General features: G+C 43.8%; 1 protein-coding gene across 1 annotated transcript in view; it reads right to left on the reverse strand.

Annotated features, from left to right (window-relative positions):
* Positions 1-533: 533 nt before the first annotated feature.
* Positions 534-20,515, reverse strand: part of ADCYAP1R1 (ADCYAP receptor type I) — a 171,835-nt gene continuing 151,853 nt past the window's right edge. The window contains 4 exon segments of the mRNA XM_040431354.1: positions 534-617; positions 619-723; positions 1,568-1,609; positions 6,102-6,231. Of these exon segments, the coding sequence (XP_040287288.1) occupies positions 534-617; positions 619-723; positions 1,568-1,609; positions 6,102-6,231 (361 nt within the window).

The raw sequence follows: 20,515 nt of genomic DNA on the forward strand, positions 1-20,515 counted from the left end.
AATTTGATATTTGAATTTGATATTGGATTTTTTATTACTGAATTTGAATGTTGAACTGTATTTTATTTTTCCATTTCATTTTTGGATTTTTATTGCATTTTATTTTTATGTTTGGATTTTTATTTTCAAATTTAAATTTTTAATTTTATATTTGTAACTTTACTTTTTGGATTTTATTTTTAAATGTTATTTTTGAGTTTGTTTAATTTCTATCTGTTAACATTTTCAAATGACATAATAATTAAAAGAAAAAAAAAGATTGACCTTATTACTAAAGGATTGTATTGTATATGAAGTTATATTGCTGGCGAAACCCCCCCCCCCCCAAAAAAAAATTCATGAACATGATGTATAGTATTCTACCTTCTCTCTCCCCAAAACTTTTACTATCCTTTCCTTTAATTACAAGACACAATGCATCAATATGTTCTTGCCTCCTTTCCCCATTTACTAAACGAAAAAAGTAAAATGCATAAAAAATAAAAAATAATAAGAAATATTAATGTTAGAAAATGTTTAGGCAGTTTCTGAGCTCATGTCGCCAGGTTCTCCGCATTTATGCTGGACATCCGGATCTGCGAGCTGCTCTTGCTCAGAATGGACAACTGTGTCCCCCCCGTTCACTCCGCTGCTCGCCAGCGATGGATGACGGTGTTTGAAATCCACAGCAAAATACCGATTGACTTTCCAGCTCCGCCATTTTCTCTTTATTTCTGATTGCACCTTTAGGGAGAAACTTTAAAAGGTCATTTTTTTATGTACTTTTGTTGTTTTGGAACAGGATGGTAAATTTGCAAATCTCTGTATTTCTATCTATCTAATATTTATCTATCTATCAATCCCTATGGTATCTATTTCACATCTATCTATTATATATCTATCTCATAGCTGTCTGTCTGTGTGTCTATCTCATATCTATCTATCTTATATCTATGTATATTTAATTTTTCCATGAACTTATATTTTTCTTTCTATCTGTCCAACCAGTACAAATTACCTTATATCTAGCTCCTCTCAGCGTGGGGCAATAATAAGCATTGGTAAAGGCTCCCTCCAAGTTAAAAAGGTAATAAAATCTGTTCTTGTTCCTGAGATTTGATGCTCAAAGTATTTAAAGATATATATATATATATATAGTTCCCAAAGAATAAGGCAGCACTTCCAGATTGACGTGAAAGGGTAAAGACCCCAAACTTTAATTCCCCAGCAACGTTTCGGCCTACTCAATGAGGCCTTTGTCAAGCTCATTGAGTAGGCCGAAACGTTGCTGGGGAATTAAAGTTTGGGGTCTTCACCCTTTCACGTCAATCTGGAAGTGCTGCCTTATTCTTTGGAAACTGTATACTTTGGAGGAAAAGCCGGCCTCCTGGAGGAATTGCACTCAGTACACACTATCTGACTGTGCTATGCGGTATTTGCAAAGATATATATATATATATACACACACAGTATATTTGCTATGTTAATTAGTCATGTTGATACCAGAATTGCCCCTTTTTTGGTTTTCTTTGTCTTTAGTCTATAGATAAAATGAGAAAAATAATACTGAGAAGAAATCTGATCTTACCTCTCCATTCAAGAAGCAATAGAGAATAGCAACAACAAATCCCTAGGAGGGGGGGGGGGAAGAAATAAAGAATTTTTTTTTAAAAACAGTAATATATTTGTTCAAAATCTGTTCCAAATTAATGTACAATTTCTCTGTCAAATCTATTCTTAAGGTGTTCACACCTTCAACACCTGTCAGTTGAACACTTTTATACAGTTGGTTTGGCTGAACATGTATGTGTTTCCAATAGGAAGAGAGGAGAAAGTCCCTTCCAGACACCTCTGTCCCACTTCAGATACCTCTGTCTCCCTCCAGACATCTTGGTCCCCTCCAGACATCTCTGTCTCCCTCCAAACATATCTATCCCATCCAGACGCCTCTGTCTCCTCCAGACTCTTCTGGCCCCTCCAGACTCCTCTATTCCCCTCCATACTGTACTTCATTTGTTTCCTTACAATTTCCTTTGTCCTCTACAGACACCTCTGTCCTCTACAGACACCTCTGCCCTCTACAGACACCTCTGCCCTCTACAGACACCTCTGTCCCACTCCAGACATCTTTCTTTCCCTCCAGACATCTCTTTCTCACTTCAGTCACCTCTATGGAGAGCAGACACGTTTGTCATCTCCAAACTCCTCTGTCCCTTCCATAACCCTTCTATCCCCTCCAGACCCCCTCTGTTCTCCCCCTGACTCTCTATGTTCCCCTACAGACAGCTCTGTCCCTGCCGACATCTGTGTCCTCTCCAGATTCCTCTGTGCCCTCAAGACAACTGTCTCAGTCCAGACACCTCTGTCCCTTCAGACTCCTATGTTCAATTCAGACACCACTGTCTCCCTCCATACTCCTGCCTCTCTCCAGACTCTTCTGTCTCCATCCAGACACCTATGTCTTCCTCCAAATGCCTATCCCTCCCTGCAGACATCTCAGTCCCATCCAGACACCTCTGTCCCACTTCAGATAGCTTTGTCTCCCTCCAGACATCTTGGTCCCCTTTAGACACCTCTCTGCTCTATCCAGGCATCTTTGCCCCCTTCAGACATCTGTCTCCCTCCAGACACCTTTCTGTCTACCTCCAAACATGTCTATCCCATCCAGACGCATCTGTCTCCTCCAGACTCTTCTGCCCCCTCCAGACCCCTCTATTCCCCTCCAAACCCCTCTGGTGCCCTACACGCACATTTATTCTCTCCAGATACCTTTGTCTCCCTCAAGACACCCCTGTTTTCTTTAGACACCTCTGTCTCCCTCAGCTGTCTCCCTGCAGACACTTCATTTTCTCTACAGACACCTGTGTCTCCCATAAGACTCTTCTATCCCTTCCAGACTCCTCAGGCCCCTACAGATATCTCCATCCCATCCAGACAACTGTCTCCCTCCAGACACCTCTTTCCCCTCTAGACACCTTTTGTTCCCCTCCAGGCCCCCTCTTTCCACCCCACACTTCATTTGTTTCCCTACAAATTCCTTTGTCCACTCCAGACACCTCTATCCTCTTCAGACACCTCTGTCCTCTACAGACGCCTCTGTCCCACCCCAGACATCTCTTTCTCCTCCAGACACCTCTCTGTCTCCCTCCAGTCACCTCTGTCCTCTCTCCAGACACGTTTGTCCTCTCCAAACTTTGTCATCTCTTCTGTCCCTTCCATAACCCTTCTTTCCCCTCCAGACCCCTCTGCTCTCCCCCTTACTCTCTATGTTCCCCTACAGACAGCTCTGTCCCTGCAGAGATCTGTGTCCTCTCCAGACTCCTCTGTGCCCTCAAGACAACTGTTTCACTCCAGACACCTATGTTCAATTCAGACACCTCTGTCTCCCTCCAGACTCCTCTGTCTCCATCCAGACACCTATGTCTGCCTCCAAACGCCTATCCCTCCCTGCAGACATCTCAGTCCCATCCAGACACCTCTTTACCTACCACCAGGCATTATCTGTCCCTCCAGACCCCCTATGTTCCCATCCAGACACCTATGTTTCCCTAAAAGCACCTCTACCCCCTCTATACACATCTGTCCTCCCTAGACATCTCTGTCCCCTCCAGAAACATTTGTCATCTCCAGACAAATCTGTCTCCCTCCAGACTCCTCTGTTTCCCTCCAGACTCCCCTGTCTCCCTCCAGACTCCCCTGTCTCCCTCCAGACTCCCCTGTCTCCCTCCAGACTCCCCTGTCTCCCTCCAGACTCCCCTGTCTCCCTCCAGATGCCTATCCCTCCCTGCAGACATCTCAGTCCCATCCAGACACCTATGTCTTCCTCCAAACGCCTATCCCTCCCTGCAGACATCTCAGTCCCATCCAGACACCTCTTTACCTACCACCAGACATTATCTGTCCCCTCCAGACCCCCTCTGTTCCTATCCAGACACCTATGTTCCCCTACAAGCACCTTTTCCCACTCTATACACATCTGTCCTCCCCTGGAAACCTCTGTCCCCTCCAGAACCCTTTGTCATCTTCAGACTCCTCTGTCCTCTCCAGACTCCTCTGTCCTCTCCAGACCCCCTCTGTCCTCTCCATACCCCCCTCTGTCCTCTCCAGACCCCCTCTGTCCCCTCCAGGCACCTCTGACAGTGGCTTATCACATGGGAGAACAAAAGGATCTAATGCTGAAATTCTAAATATCTCATTCTTTTTTTCTCCCAATATCATCTGATAAGGGACAGCCAGAGCTCCTCATACTCATTATTAATGTGTTTACACCTAGATAGATTATTTCCATAAACTGCACCAAAAAGCTGCACAATTTGCTTTGGTAAAGCGTTAAAAAAAACTATGAAATGATCAATTATGAAGTTAATAAAGTTTAAAGAAAACATATGGTTAAAAAGAACAATTTTTCAATAAAATTTTTCATTTTTTTAAGTGTAAAAAAATAAATGCACATACACATAATTTGTATAATAAAGTTAACATGTTATTTAAACTGCATAGTGGACAGCATAAAAAACGCAAAACAAAAATAAATAACTGCAGAAATCCTTTGCTCCCATTTCCCAACCCCAAGAAATATTAAATGTTGATCAATAAATTCTGTTTGCCCCAAAATAGTCCCAATAAAAACAACAATTTGTCCTGCCCAAAAACATGACCATCTATGGCTACATCAGTGAAATATAAAACATTTATGGCTCTCTTAATGTGGTAACTATTATTGAGCGAATCGAAGTCAAATGAATTGAATTAGACCTGAATTTCAGGAAAAATTTGATTCACCGAATTTCCTTGTGCTTCATGGTAACGAATCAATTTTTCCTGAAATGGCGGTAAAAAAATAAAAAATACTCGCCTCATCGATTTGCTCGCGTCCATCTTGATTGAAGACATCCTAAAAAATCTTGCGCATAGTGACGTGTGACATCATCATGTCAGCGCACTGGCCGGGTGCAGTGACATCATCTTCAATCAAGATGGCCGCGACAGCGTTTCCACAAGCAAATGGATAAGGCGAGTATGTATTTTATTTTTAACCCTGATTAACCCCTGAAAGACCTTACTTTTCATATTAGATCCCGCGATCAGAGATGAACGCAGCATCTGAGGGGTTCAATGATGGGAAGCAGCGTGATCGCCGTTCCCCGTCATTGCGCCAGCTATTTACAATGGAATGTGGTTCGTGAGGAATTGAATTTCTTTGTGAAATTCATCAAAGCAGCCAAATCAAATTTTTGATAACTTCGCTCATCTCTAATGGTAACACACAGTATTATATGTGCTCAATGAGTAATTCTTGGTTCATAGAGGGGTCTCCTTAGGATCCTCATCTCTTGGCCAGAGTAAGGGGGTTGCAAAGAACATCTCTCACTCAGGAGGTCCTGTCCTGCCCTGCATTACATAGACAACCCATTGATCTGGAGGTAAATGAACACCTACTGCCAGGTCCCGCTCCTGGTCCACGCACCACTGCTGCTGCTTCTCCCCGTGCGCGGATGAAAATATCCGGTGTCGGGGAGGGGGGGGGGGGTGGAGCAGACAATGGGAGGCAGGGACGGGGACGAGCCTCCCTAGCATCTTGGGTGATGCTAAGGAGGCTCCCCTGATTTTCATCCGTGTACAGTGAGAAGCAGCGGCGGCAGTGCGGGGACCAGGAGCGGCGCCATCATACAAGATCGTGCCATCTGAAAGAAATAATACTGTGTGAAATTAACAGAAAAAAAAATGAAATCATACTTGCCGCCTGCATTTGCTCGCGACGGGCCTGCCGCCGCCAACTTGCTTGAATATCTTGCGTAAAATCTCATGGGGCCCGAGATTCACGCAGGACAGCGTGGTGATGTCATACGTCACCACGCACTGATTTTTGCCGATATCTTCATTTAAGATGGCGGCGGCCGGCCCGTCGCGAGCAAGTGGAGTAGGTAAGCATGTTTTTTTTTGTTTTTTTACACTATTTTGGGTTAAATTGATTCGCTACCACGAAGCACAAGGAAATTTGGCTTTGCGGCGAATCAAATTTATCCTGAAATTTGGATCGAATTCCACTTACAATTGGATTTGATTCGCTCATCTCTAGGGAGGAACCTTATGTAACTTTTTTTAATGTTACTCAAATTTACCTGGAAGGATCCCAGTCCCAACTCAAACACGAGCCGCTCCCTCTTACTGACATTCTCAGGTGAAAAGGCAAAGACAGTGTAATGGATTCCGAAAAGCGGGATCAGCAGGAGTGTGGAGCGGGCCAACCTCCTGTGAAAGGAAGTAATGCACTGGTTAATATGGAGTCATGTGATGAGTTACTTTATTAAAAATACACATTTTTTATTTTTTTACATGCTGACGCAATGTTTTTTTTTTTCATTTTGGATGTCATTGAAGACACATACTTCCTTTTTGCAGTGACAGTATAGAGTACAACAAATGGTGCGTGTTTTATGGCAGCAGCAATGAATGGCAGCTAATGGTCAGTAAAATGTCCATAGACAAATATAGTGATGGAGTACAGTCCTCTGCCGAGTGACAGGGGAGCTGAGCACAGAGCCTTATCAGTGTGCACACTGCTTTATCTAGGCCACCAGCAGTACAATAAAGCTGCCATCTGTAGTTAAATTTCCCACCCTTCTATGATAATAAAACAACTCTACGGACCCCACCCTCTTAAGATAATGAGATGACTATAGTGACCTCACCCTCTAATGATAATGGAATGACTCTACTGACCCTGCTCTCTAATGATAATGAGATGCCTCCACCCTATAATGATAATGAGATGACTCTACTGACCTTCCCTTCTGATGCTAATGATACGAATCTACTATCCTCACCCTTCAATGATGAGATGACTCTTCTGACTTCACCCTCTAATGATAATGAGACAACTCTACTAACTTCACCCTCTAATGATAAGATGGCTCTACGGACTCCCTCTAATGATAATGAGATGACTCTGCTGACCCCACATTCTAATGATAATGAATTGACTCTACTGACTACACCCTCGAATGATAATGAGATGGGGTTGTGCCATGAAAAATATTCTACATTTTTCAAACCAGCACCTGGATCTGAACACTTTTGTAACAGCATGTAATTAAAAATTTTGTATAGCCGCTGAGCAATTCATTAAAATGTATCTCTATAGCACCACCTGCTGTTCGTTTTATTCCTTATTTCTCTGTCCACCTCACTGATGTAGTCACACGCACTCAGTTTAAAGAGGACCTTTCACCAGAATAAAACATCTAAACTAACTATACAGACGTGTAGAGCGGCGCCCAGGGATCCCCCTGCACTTACTGTTATACCTGGGCGCCGCTCCGTTCGCCCGGTATAGCCTCCGGTATCTTCATAGTTAGGCTCCACCCAGGGGAACCTGACAGCGTCTCTTTCTCCTATGCTGTAGCGCTGGCCAATCGCAGCGCTTAGCTCATAGCCTGAGAGGTTTTTAGAAGACCTCTCAGGCTTAGCTCATAGCGCTTAGCTCATAGCCTGGTTCTAGCTTTGTTAGAAGAGATTGTCATGTACTATATAGTGTCTGATTTTCATTTTTTACATCAGTCCTGGGAGAACCCCTTCAAAGGAAATGCAAGCCAAAAAATCCAGATCCCACTATATTACATTCAGTAGACAATAGGAAGCACCACTAAGAACTCCACAATCAGCTGAGCAGCCACTGAATAAGCAGGAAATATAGCACTCAAGCCTGAAGAACCGGGAATGCAGCACAGTCCACCAACAGTTCTGTCATTTAATATAGAAATTTGGAGATGGGTGCGGGTCTCAGAGGTGGGACCCACACCTATCGGACTTTGATTACATATCAGTCTACTTGTTCCTCCAAAGGGAAGAACGAACAGAAGTCTCCCTCAGGCCTAATGACAAACAACAGGCAAATGCAACACACACACATACACTCACCTAAAGAATTATTAGGAACACCTGTTCTATTTCTCATTAATGCAATTATCTAGTCAACCAATCACATGGCAGTTGCTTCAATGCATTTAGGGGGGTGGTCCTGGTCAAGACAATCTCCTGAACTCCAAACTGAATGTCAGAATGGGAAAGAAAGGCGATTTAAGCAATTTTGAGCGTGGCATGGTTTTTGGTGCCAGACGGGCCGGTCTGAGTATTTCACAATCTGCTCAGTTACTGGGATTTTCACGCAGAACCATTTCTAGGGTTTACAAAGAATGGTGTGAAAAGGGAAAAACATCCAGTATGCGGCAGTCCTGTGGGCAAAAATGCCTTGTGGATGCTAGAGGCCAGAGGAGAATGATTCAAGCTGATAGAAGAGCAACGTTGACTGAAATAACCACTCGTTACAACCGAGGTATGCAGCAAAGCATTTGTGAAGCCACAACACGCACAACCTTGAGGCGGATGGGCTACAACAGCTGAAGACCCCACCGGGTACCACTCATCTCCACTACAAATAGGAAAAAGAGGCTACAATTTGCACGAGCTCACCAAAATTGGACTGTTGAAGACTGGAAAAATGTTGCCTGGTCTGATGAGTCTCGATTTCTGTTGAGACATTCAAATGGTAGAGTCCGAATTTGGCGTAAACAGAATGAGAACATGTATCCATCCTCTGATAGCTACTTCCAGCAGGATAATGCACCATGTCACAAAGCTCGAATCATTTCAAATTGGTTTCTTGAACATGACAATGAGTTCACTGTACTAAAATGGCCCCCACAGTCACCAGACCTCAACCCAATAGAGCATCTTTGGGATGTGGTGGAATGGGAGCTTCGTGCCCTGGATGTGCATCCCTCAAATCTCCATCAACTGCAAGATGCTATCCTATCAATATGGGCCAACATTTCTAAAGAATGCTATCAGCACCTTGTTGAATCAATGCCACGTAGAATTAAGGCAGTTCTGAAGGCAAAAGGGGGTCCAACACCGTATTAGTATGGTGTTCCTAATAATTCATTAGGTGAGTGTATATATAAGCAAAATACAAAAGGGAACAGAAACACTTATCTCCAATGAAGCTTTGGTAGCACCAGGAACTCAGTCGAGAACCAAACACAAGCTAACCACAAGTCCAACAGAAGCTATAAACCGCATAGCATAGTGGGAGAGACAACAATAAATAGAGAAGGTTAAATGACCCTAATAGCCACACCTTGGGAAAGAAGGTGAGGCAAGCACCAGAAACAACACAGACGTCATTTGATACAAAAGGAAAACATGTCAGATCAAACCATGTATTGCCAGTCGCACAGACCTCCTGCCATCTGTCGCGAAAATGTCCGTATGTCTCGGTACGTTCGTGAAACTCTTTCCCATTCACTTGCTTAGGATGGAGCAGTTGTAGTTGCACTGCACCACCGTTGCAATGTCGATGGCATGTAGGTAAGCAGTGAAGTGAACGTGGTACTCATACAAATGCCACAATGTCTTCAAGAAGCTGAGTGAAGGAAGATGTAGTCTGGATGACATGATGACGTAGTCACGCTACGTTTCACCTCCCTCCTCCCTCTCCACCTCACCACGCTGTGTAAACCATTCTCTACCCTGGCTGGTCTGCGGGTTTCACCGCCTCCGAGTCTTGGACACTTCCGGGCCTCCTCGGTGCCCTGCTTGTTTCCGTGCCGTGACTGCCTGATTCTGTCTGGCACTTGTGGATGGTTCCTGTCTTTGGTCCCCACCTGCTCTTCTTTACCGTTCCGTGCCGTGACTGTTTGCTTCTATGTGGCGCTTGTAAATGGTTCCTGTCTTCTGTCTCCACCTGCTTTCCTTTACCTCTCCGCTCCTTGATCCTCCGCTTCCAAGATCTCCGTTTCCCGCTGGTTTAGGGGGGATCGAGGTTTGAAGAGATGCTGCCCTCTGTCCTCCCCGGTCTGTATGCCCTTTTGTCTCCTGTGCATACCCCTCGATGCTCCTGTGTTTTCCTTGTCACACCAAAAGGTCCGCTCTATTTGCTATCCCTCTGATTATATTACTGGACAAGTACTGGCTGTATATTGGATGAACTATTTTTGCCTCTTTTTTTTTTCCCTTTTTTTCCTTTTTGCCCTAGTAAGTTTTGACCAGATTGCTTATGGTATTTTCCCCTTTGGTAATAATATAAAAAGGAAAAAGGAGGGAAGGAAAGAAAAAAAAAATTAAAAATAAAAAAGAGGGGGGAAAAAGGAGGAGGAAAAGGGGAAAGAGAAAGGAGAAAGAAGAAAAAAAAAAAAAGGCCCCTAACCAAAATAGGTGTTCTGTTGAGTATACATCTGCCAAAACAGGCCTCAAACTGATAGATTCGGCCAAAATTGAAAAAAATATTTAAATCCCCAAAGGTTGTAACTATAAGAGCGGGACAAAAAGGGTTGCACGATTTGAATGTAGAAAAAAAAGGCGGATCCAGAATGGAAGTAGTATTGGATCATTGAATACATATTAGACAGGCACTCTACATCTAAAAAATAGGGTATGGTGGTTCAACTGGCATTTGGTTGATGTGTCTTTTTTCTAGTAAGTACTGGATATTCGTTCATAGATGTGGATGCATAATACGATTTGATTGAATGCATTCAATGCGTTCATATTTAAAACTTGTTAGATTATTTATTATATTTAAATGTATCCATATAGTGGCCCCCACCCCCAAATTTTTTTTTTACTGGTGGGCCCTAGGTGCCCCTGTCCGACACTGCTCCCAGGGGTCTCTTGTCTTTGGATGCCTCTAAGGCCTTTGACAGGGTGGAGTGGAGAATCCTCTGCAGGGTGTTAGAGAAGGTGGGATTTGGGATTAAGTTCATAAATATGATCAAGCTTTTATACAAATCCCCTAAGCGAGGTTGAATATTAATAAGATGTTTACAAGGTGTATTTCCTTGGGGAGAGGTACTCGTCAAGGATGTCCACTTTCTCCACTATTATTTAATATTTATATTGAACCCTTTGCTTTTAGGGTCAGGCAGGATCCCAGGATTGAAGGATTTGGGATATCGGGAACATAAGATCATATTTCCTTATATGCCGATGATGTTTTATTTTATATCCAACATACTAATACTACACTCCTGAGCATTATTAAAGTTGTTAGCTCCTTTAGTGACGTTTCGGATCTTGATATTAATTGGTCTAAGACCATTCTTATGCTTTTAGATAGACTAGAACTTTTCTCTGAGGAGTTTTCTAGTAATTGGAAGATCTCTGATTCATTTGAATACTTGGGTATCACAATTTTTTCTAAGATTGAAGACTTCCTACAGCTTAACTTGATTCCATTGATAACTAAATTGAGACCTAAAATAAAGATATGGCTCCGACTTCCGCTATCTAGAGCTGATAGAATATCTCTGGTGAAGATGGTGATATTGCCCTAGTTATTATATATTCTCAGGAACTCCCCAGTATGGATTAAAGATTCATTTTTTAAACTGATTGAGAGAATCATCAATGATCTACTTTGGGGAAGGAAGCGAGTAAGGCCTAAATTGGAGTATTTTTATAAACCGATGGAACGGGGAGGATTAAATCTTCCCTGTTTCAAGGGCAATTTTATAGCATTACAGCTATGGCTGTATTATAAATGGGAGAAAAGCCCACTTTGCAGAACCTTGGTGAAGACTTCTTCACGATAATATCTTTACTTTATTGGAATCTGGTCAATTAACCAATCACCAACAGGACTATAGAGTTACTGTGAAGCTACTTATTAAGTCCTGGAGTACTATTAGAGACTGGTTAGGAATAAAGAGATCCCTTTGCTGTACGCCCCTTTGGTATAACTGTCCTCTACAGGCCTTAGATAATTTGGCTGGGGATCAGTATTGGCAAAAGAATCATATTTGTTATCTTGCACAGGTGGTTGGGAATGGCCACATTTTGGGGTTTTTGGAGTTAGCACAAAGAGAAAATATATCTAATTTATCTTGGTTTCGGTATTTTCAGTTACATTCGGCACTTTCTAGTATAAAAGAAAAATCTCTTTTTGATATAGACACTTCCACATTTTTGCATGATTTGATAGTAAAGCTAGCACGGAGGGTTAAGATTTCTCAATGTTATAAAAACTTACTTAAAGCACAATTTATTAACATATATTCCCCTGGGCAAAAAGCCTGGAGAAGGGATTGCCCAATGATTCAATTGGATGATTGGGATAATATATTCGTGAATGTGGGATTAGTTTCTCATAACTTTAATCACATATTAGTTTAATTTAATATTTTACACAGAATTTATATTGCACCTTTATGGCTTAACAAACGGGGTGTCCACGGTGTGATTCACCTGAGGCCGATCATTTATATATGTTTTGGACTTGTACAGAACTAAAAGAATACTGGGAGGCAAAACATAATTATACTACCCAAAAATTGAAAGTGGTGATTCTATTTACGGTGGAGTCATGGATTTTGAGTGATCTTTCCAAGGTTGGGTGCCATAAATACAAAAGGATTCTTTTGGTTAAAATGATGTTTTTGGCAAGGCTCTTGATTGCACGGGCTTGGTTCTCATCTAATACTCCAAGTATAAATACATGGCTAAAGCTCGTTAACAAGATTAACAAGGTATGAAAATATTTTATATAAACAAAGAAATTCTGAGGATAAATGGTTCAAGGTATGGGGAGAATGGACTTTTTTAATTTTTCCTGCCTCAAACTCCTCACTATCCCCATTCCATTTTAGTTTTTTTTGTTGACAGGTAGGATGGGAGTTGCATCACAATGGGGTCGGAGTTTAGGAGGGAATTAGGCGGGTAAAGTTTAAGAAAATGGAAATAATGACTGATGTTTTATTTTGTATGGAACTATTATTGTCTAAAATTAACAAAAAAAAAAAAGAAGCTGATTGGCCGTGGCGCTGCTTGATGTCCTGGCAACGTAGAACATCCACCAAAAGTTGTCCAGCACTCAATATAGTACAATCACTTATTTTCCAAATTACTAAAATTCACTCTGGTGGCACACTAAATAGCTGTCAACGCGTTTCGATCAACACATGAAATACCGAGCACAGGAGCCACAGCAGTTTAAACAGCTTGATTCTCACCCTCAAAGTAACCAACGTGAATTTTAATATTTTTGGAATAAAGAAGTGACCATTTGATTTCTGAGTGCCGGACAACTTTTTGTGGATTCACCATGTTGCTGGAGCGCAACCCGTGCATCGGATCACTGCCTCCTGCTGGCTAATCCTGTGTAAGTTCACTTATCTTTATGATGTCCTAGCACCCTTGATGCAAATTTCATGTACTGATTCATTAGAAGATCTTGATTTTTTTTAAACAAAAAAAAGTGCACACAAAACTTTTTTGCTCTTAAAAGACATATTCCAGTACATGTCAACGGGTCACAGCCGATAAGCTGGATTCAACACAGCACTAAAGCTTTCATTATAAACAAAACTAAGAAATGTAATATATGTACACAGTGGCTCCACCAGCAGAATAGTGAGTGCAGCTCTGGAGTATAATACAGGATGTAACTCAGGATAAGTACAGGATAAGTAATGTATGCACACAGTGGCTCCACCAGCAGAATAGGGAGAGCAGCTCTGGAGTATAATACAGGATGTAACTCAGGATAAGTAAAGGATGAGTAATGTATGTACCCAGTGGCTTCACCAGCAGAATAGTGAGTGCAGCTTTGGAGTATGCTACAGGATATAACTAAGGATAAGTACAGGAAAAGTAATGTATATACACAGTGGCTCCACCAGCAGTATAGTGAGTGCAGCTCTGGAGTATAATACAGGATGTAACTCAGGATCAATACAGGATAAGTAATGTAATGTATGTACACAGAGACTCTACTAGCAGAATAGTGAGTGCAGCTCTGGAGCATAATACAGGATGCAACTCAGGATCAGTACAGGATAAGTAATGTAATGCATGTACACAGTGACTGCTCCAGCAGAATAGTGAATGCAGCTCTGGACTATAATATAGTATGTAACTCAGAATCACTGTAAGATAAGTCCTACAATTTCATATTTTTAAAATGTTATATACTATATATATGGCACTATGGGGGAATAACTGCTTTGTCGGGCACTTAGACAGCATAACTACTATGTGGAGCACTATGGAGCATTTTTGTATGTGCAGGCACTAAGGGGGCATAACTTCTGTGTGGGGGTACTAAGGGGATACAACTACTATGTGGGGGCATAACTGTTTTGTGCAGAACTAAGGGGGCATAACTGCTGAGTGGGGGCACTATGGGTGCATGACTACTGTGTGGGGGCACTAAGGGGGTATAAATTGTGTTGCAGGTAGAGTGATAATGTCACAGATCAGCGGATGTGAACCCACTGTGCTACCGACTGGCTATACTCTGGGGGGGCGTGTCTAAGCAACTACCTGGTTTTCACTAGAGCCTCAGATGGTGAGGATAGACTTGAGCCGTTAGGGTAGTTGCCAGGAGCTACTCCAGAGCAGTTATCGAGTCATAGGCAGCTGGTCCGGGCGTACCAGGAGATACCTGAGTAGGTACCAGCAGTACAGCATAGTCAGGCAGGCGTGGCCGTTACCAGGAGCAAGAGTGCAGGGTCAAGGATAAAGCAGAGGTGTAGTCAGAGAGGCAAAAGGTCAGGGCAGGTGGCACAGGTACAGGTCAGGCAACTCGGGTCGGCAACAGGAGAGTCAATGCAAGCAGATAGGGAACAGACGAGAAGCAGAGTCCAGGAACGAAGCGTAAATCAGGAGCCCACGTGAGGATCAGGAACTTAGCAAGAACAAGGACCTTGACACTGAGGCATCTGGGAAGGGGCTGAGCCAGTGAAATACCTACAGGAGAGCCAGGGTTGGTCAGCGGGGTCACCTGACCTAACCCACACAGCCCAGGGAGTTATGTGCTCTGCCCTTAGAGCAGTGAAATATGAAACCAGCTGAACACAGGCTGTGTCCAGGGCTAAGTGGAAGCTGTGGGACGGAATCCACAGAAGCAATAGCAGAACCCCGACAGAGCCCAGGACTGCAGCAGTAATCGGGGGAGCAGCGGCTCCCCGCGGCCGCTGTTACAGTACCCCCCCATCCCCCTTACGCCTCCTCTTCTTGGCAGATGGCCTGAATGTCTTCCCGGGAGGTATGTCCTTTACCAGGACAGGAGCCATAGTGATCAAGTGGGCAGGATCTACGATGTACTGTGACTCCTCCTGTTGGTCGGAGAAGTCAATTGACCTAGACAGAGCATCCGCCTTGATGCTCCTCTCCATAATCATCTCTTCTTTGGAGTCATACATGACTAGTGGGGGTGGAGGCAAGTGAATTAGAAGATTTCATAGAACCCTTTGAAACCGCAAGAGTTGTGCTGCTTGTGCTAGCAGTTTCCTCCAGATGTGATTTTCTTGGAGGACTTTTTATTTTATTTTCTTTGTGGTAGAGCAGCTGTACTTTGTACATGTGCTGTGCGAAGCTGCTCCTGAAGTTCTGCCAGTCTGTATGCTTTCTCCTCTTCAGCATCATCTGAGCCTTTGCTCTCATCAGAAATGTCGCTGCTACTTATAGACGTTTGATGCTGCTCAGAGCCTGCTAGGTCCACTGGCACACTAGACGAGGAAGCAGGTCAGTCCTTCGACAGGCAGCAGGGGTAACAGGATGATCCCTAAAACAGAATCTGACCGGAGTACCAGTCCACAACTGGAGTCTGCCGACGTAGCCAGTGGCGTCTCTAGCTTTCAAATTTTGGGGGGGCACACTGGGGGCCAGGACAAAAGTAGGGGGGCAGCTATAACAACGATACACTTACACAAGTACGCTTAGAAATGCTGCGATACTTTACCCAATACCTAAAACCGCAACAGGGAAGAAAAGTCCTGCTGTCTGTGGTTTAAATTTTTTTTTAAAATCACTCAGATTTCAACATGTATTAGGGTACTTTCACACTAGCGTTTTTCTTTTCCGGCGCTGAGTTCCGTCCTAGGGGCTCAAATCCGGAAAAGAACTGATCAGTTTTATCCTAATGCATTCTGAATGGAGAGTAATCCGTTCAGGATGCATCAGGATGTCTTCAGTTCAGTCTTTTTGACTGATCAGGCTTTTCAGAAAAACGTAGCATGTTGTATTTTTACCTCCGGCCAAAAATCCTGAATACTTTGACTGAACGACGGATCCGGCCTTTTTACCATTTACTTGCATGAACGACGGATCTGGCGCTGTGTGTTCATTCAAACCGGATCCGGCTTTTGCATGTTAAACCCGAAAAATGTGAAAAAAAAGTCCATAAATGGCGGATCCGTTTTTTCCAATGCACTTTTTCATTGTGATCAAAATCCTGATCAGGATTCAAATGTAATCCGTTTTCACACGTTTTTCCGGATCCGACGGGCAGTTCCGGTGTCGGAATTGAACGCCGGATTCAAACAACGCTAGTGTGAAAGTAGCCTTAGCTGCCTGTGGATGACACTTTTATAGGGAGGGGGATCTGTGGATGACACTGCTATGGGGGAAATCTGTGGATGCCACATACCATATATAGCATCTTATGCTATATGTGTCATCCACAGATCCACCCCATGACAGTGTCATCCTCATTTCCCCCTCCATAACAGTGTCATCCACAGATCTCCCTCCCCGCCTCTCACAGGAGTGTACATTTGACATTTTTAAACTGTGGCAGATCCAGAGCCTGGTCTCGAGAGGGGCACTTCCAGATAATTTTCTGTCCGCCGCCACAGAACAAGGGTGCTTATAGAACAGACTACACAGTGTAGCGGTATACTGTATATTGTGTGGCCCAGTGTAGAGGTATACTGTATATTGTGTGGCACAGTGTAGCGGTATACTGTATATTGTGTGGCAAAGTATAGCGGTATACTGTATATTGTGTGGCACAGTGTAGCGGTATACTGTATATTGTGTGGCACAGTGTAGAGGTATACTGTATATTGTGTGGCACAGTGTAGAGGTATACTGTATATTGTGTGGCACAGTGTAGCAGTATACTGTATATTGTGTGGCACAGTGTAGAGGTATACTGTATATTGTGGAGCACAGTGTAGAGGTATACTGTATATTGTGTGGCACAGTGTAGAGGTATACTGTATATTGTGGGGCACAGTGTAGCGGTATACTGTATATTGTGGGGCACAGTGTAGAGGTATACTGTATATTGTGTGGCACAGTGTAGAGGTATACTGTATATTGTGTGGCACAGTGTAGCGGTATACTGTATATTGTGTGGAACAGTGTAGAGGTGTACTGTACATTGTGTGGAACAGTGTAGAGGTATACTGTATATTGTGTGGAACAGTGTAGAGGTATACTGTATATTGTGTGGCACAGTGTAGCGGTATACTGTATATTGTGTGGCACAGTGTAGAGGTATACTGTATATTGTGTGGAACAGTGTAGAGGTATACTGTATATTGTGTGGTACAGTGTAGCGGTATACTGTACATTGTGTGGCACAGTGTAGCGTATACTGTATATTGTGTGGCACAGTGTAGAGGTATACTGTACATTGTGTGGCACAGTGTAGCGGTATACTGTACATTGTGTGGCACAGTGTAGCGTATACTGTATATTGTGTGGCACAGTGTAGAGGTATACTGTACATTGTGTGGCCCAGTGTAGATGTATACTGTATATTGTGTGGAACAGTGTAGATGTATACTGTACATTGTGTGGAACAGTGTAGAGGTATACTGTATATTGTGGGGCACAGTGTAGAGGTATACTGTATATTGTGGGGCACAGTGTAGAGGTATACTGTATATTGTGGGGCACAGTATAGAGGTATACTGTATATTGTGTGGCACAGTGTAGCGGTATACTGTATATTGTGTGGCACAGTGTAGAGGTATACTGTATATTGTGTGGCACAGTGTAGAGGTATACTGTATATTGTGTGGCACAGTGTAGAGGTATACTGTATATTGTGTGGCACAGTGTAGCGGTATACTGTACATTGTGTGGCACAGTGTAGCGTATACTGTATATTGTGTGGCACAGTGTAGAGGTATACTGTACATTGTGTGGCCCAGTGTAGATGTATACTGTATATTGTGTGGAACAGTGTAGATGTATACTGTACATTGTGTGGAACAGTGTAGAGGTATACTGTATATTGTGGGGCACAGTGTAGAGGTATACTGTATATTGTGGGGCACAGTGTAGAGGTATACTGTATATTGTGGGGCACAGTATAGAGGTATACTGTATATTGTGTGGCACAGTGTAGCGGTATACTGTATATTGTGTGGCACAGTGTAGAGGTATACTGTATATTGTGTGGCACAGTGTAGTGGTATACTGTATATTGTGGGGCACAGTGTAGTGGTATACTGTATATTGTGTGGCACAGTGTAGCGGTATACTGTATATTGTGGGGCACAGTGTAGAGGTATACTGTATATTGTGTGGAACAGTGTAGATGTATACTGTACATTGTGTGGAACAGTGTAGAGGTATACTGTACATTGTGTGGAACAGTGTAGAGGTATACTGTATATTGTGTGGAACAGTGTAGAGGTATACTGTATATTGTGTGGCACAGTGTAGAGGTATACTGTATATTGTGTGGCACAGTGTAGAGGTATACTGTACATTGTGTGGAACAGTGTAGAGGTATACTGTATATTGTGTGGAACAGTGTAGAGGTATACTGTATATTGTGTGGCACAGTGTAGCGGTATACTGTATATTGTGTGGCACAGTGTAGAGGTATACTGTATATTGTGTGGAACAGTGTAGAGGTATACTGTATATTGTGTGGCACAGTGTAGCGGTATACTGTACATTGTGTGGAACAGTGTAGAGGTATACTGTACATTGTGGGGCACAGTGTAGAGGTATACTGTATATTGTGTGGCACAGTGTAGAGGTATACTGTATATTGTGTGGAACAGTGTAGAGGTATACTGTACATTGTGTGGAACAGTGTAGAGGTATACTGTATATTGTGTGGCACAGTGTAGGCTATGTGTGTATAATATAAACATACTCCACATGAAAACTTAGAATTACTTCGCTTGGCCCTTGGGGATCTCGGACACCACTTCAACACTTTGGCCGGGGGCTCGGCGGAGCTGATGTTGTGTTTTATCCTAATGAGAAAGATTTCATAATAAGGATTTGGAGAAGGGGCAGAGGGATAGCAGAGCAGGGAGAGGCTGGTGCTGCTACTAGGGGGTCATACAATGGGGGAGTAATAAAGCCCACCATAATGCCCCCCCAGTAGAAATAATTCTCCTTATAATGTGACAATGCAAAAAATACCCCCTTGTAATGCCCCCAGTTGAGCTAATGTCCCCATAGTGCCCCCATAATGTGCCAGTATAAAATACCCCTATATAGTGCCCCCAGTAAATGCCCCCATAGTGCTCCTCTCCCCCCTTCCTCCTAGTGCCCCCCATAATGTACCAGTATAAAATACCCCATATATCGTGCCCCAGTAGAGGCCCTCAGTGTCCCCCATAATTTGCAAGTATAAAATACCCCTTCTTAGTGCCCCCGTAGATGACTCCATAGTACTCCTCTCCCCCTTCCCAATAGTACCCACCATAATGTGTCCCAGTATAAAATGCTACTGTACAGAGCCCCCATATAAAATACCCCTTCTTTGTGGCCTCAGTAGATGCCCCTATAGTGCCCACCAATAACGTGCCAGTAATAAGTGTCCCCCATCAAGTGCCAGTAAAAAGTGCCCCCCATCACGTGCCAGTAACAAGAGCCGCCCATCACGTGCCAGTAACAAGAGCCCCCTATCACGTGCCAGTAACAAGAGCCCCCCATCACGTGCCAGTAACAAGAGCCCCCCATCATGTGTCAGTAATAAGAGCCCAGCCCCCCATCACGTGCCAGTAATAAGAGCCCCCCCAATGTTCCAGTAACAAGAGCCCCCCATCATGTGCCAGTATTGTAATAAGCCGCCCCATCATGTGCCAGTAATAAGCCCCCCTCCATGTGCCAGTAATAAGCCCCCCCCAATGTGCCAGTAATAAGCCCCCCCAATGTGCCAGTAATAAGCCCCCCCAATGTGCCAGTAATAAGCCCCCCCAATGTGCCAGTAATAAGCCCCCCCAATGTGCCAGTAATAAGCCCCCCCAATGTGCCAGTAATAAGCCCCCCCAATGTGCCAGTAATAAGCCCCCCAATGTGCCAGTAATAAGCCCCCCCAATGTGCCAGTAATAAGCCCCCCCAATGTGCCAGTAATAAGCCCCCTAATGTGCCAGTAACAAGAGCCCCCCTTATTGTGCCTGTAAAAATATTGCAAAAAACCCCCCCAAAAAAACACTTATACTTACCTCTATGTCAGCGATGCGATGCAGGCCTCTTCCAGCCTGTGTCCCGCGCTGTATGGCTCAGGCGGCTCGATGCCTGCGCCGGCCTCTGATAGGCTGCAGGCACTAGGCTGGCAGCCTATCAGAGGAAGGGGAAGGGACACGCCTCTCCCTCCCCTGCACCGCTGCAGCACAGGCAGATTACTATGGAGATGAGCGCAATGGAAGCGCTCATCTCCCTGAACCCGACTGCGGCAGTGCGGCGGCTCACTTGGGGGGGGGGGCATTTTAGTTGGGGGGGGCACATAGGGGGCACAGCGTGATGTAGGGGGGGCCGTGGCCCCCTCTGGCCCCC

The sequence above is a fragment of the Bufo bufo genome, chromosome 5 (genome assembly GCF_905171765.1).
Source record: "Bufo bufo chromosome 5, aBufBuf1.1, whole genome shotgun sequence".
Lineage (NCBI taxonomy): Eukaryota > Metazoa > Chordata > Amphibia > Anura > Bufonidae > Bufo > Bufo bufo.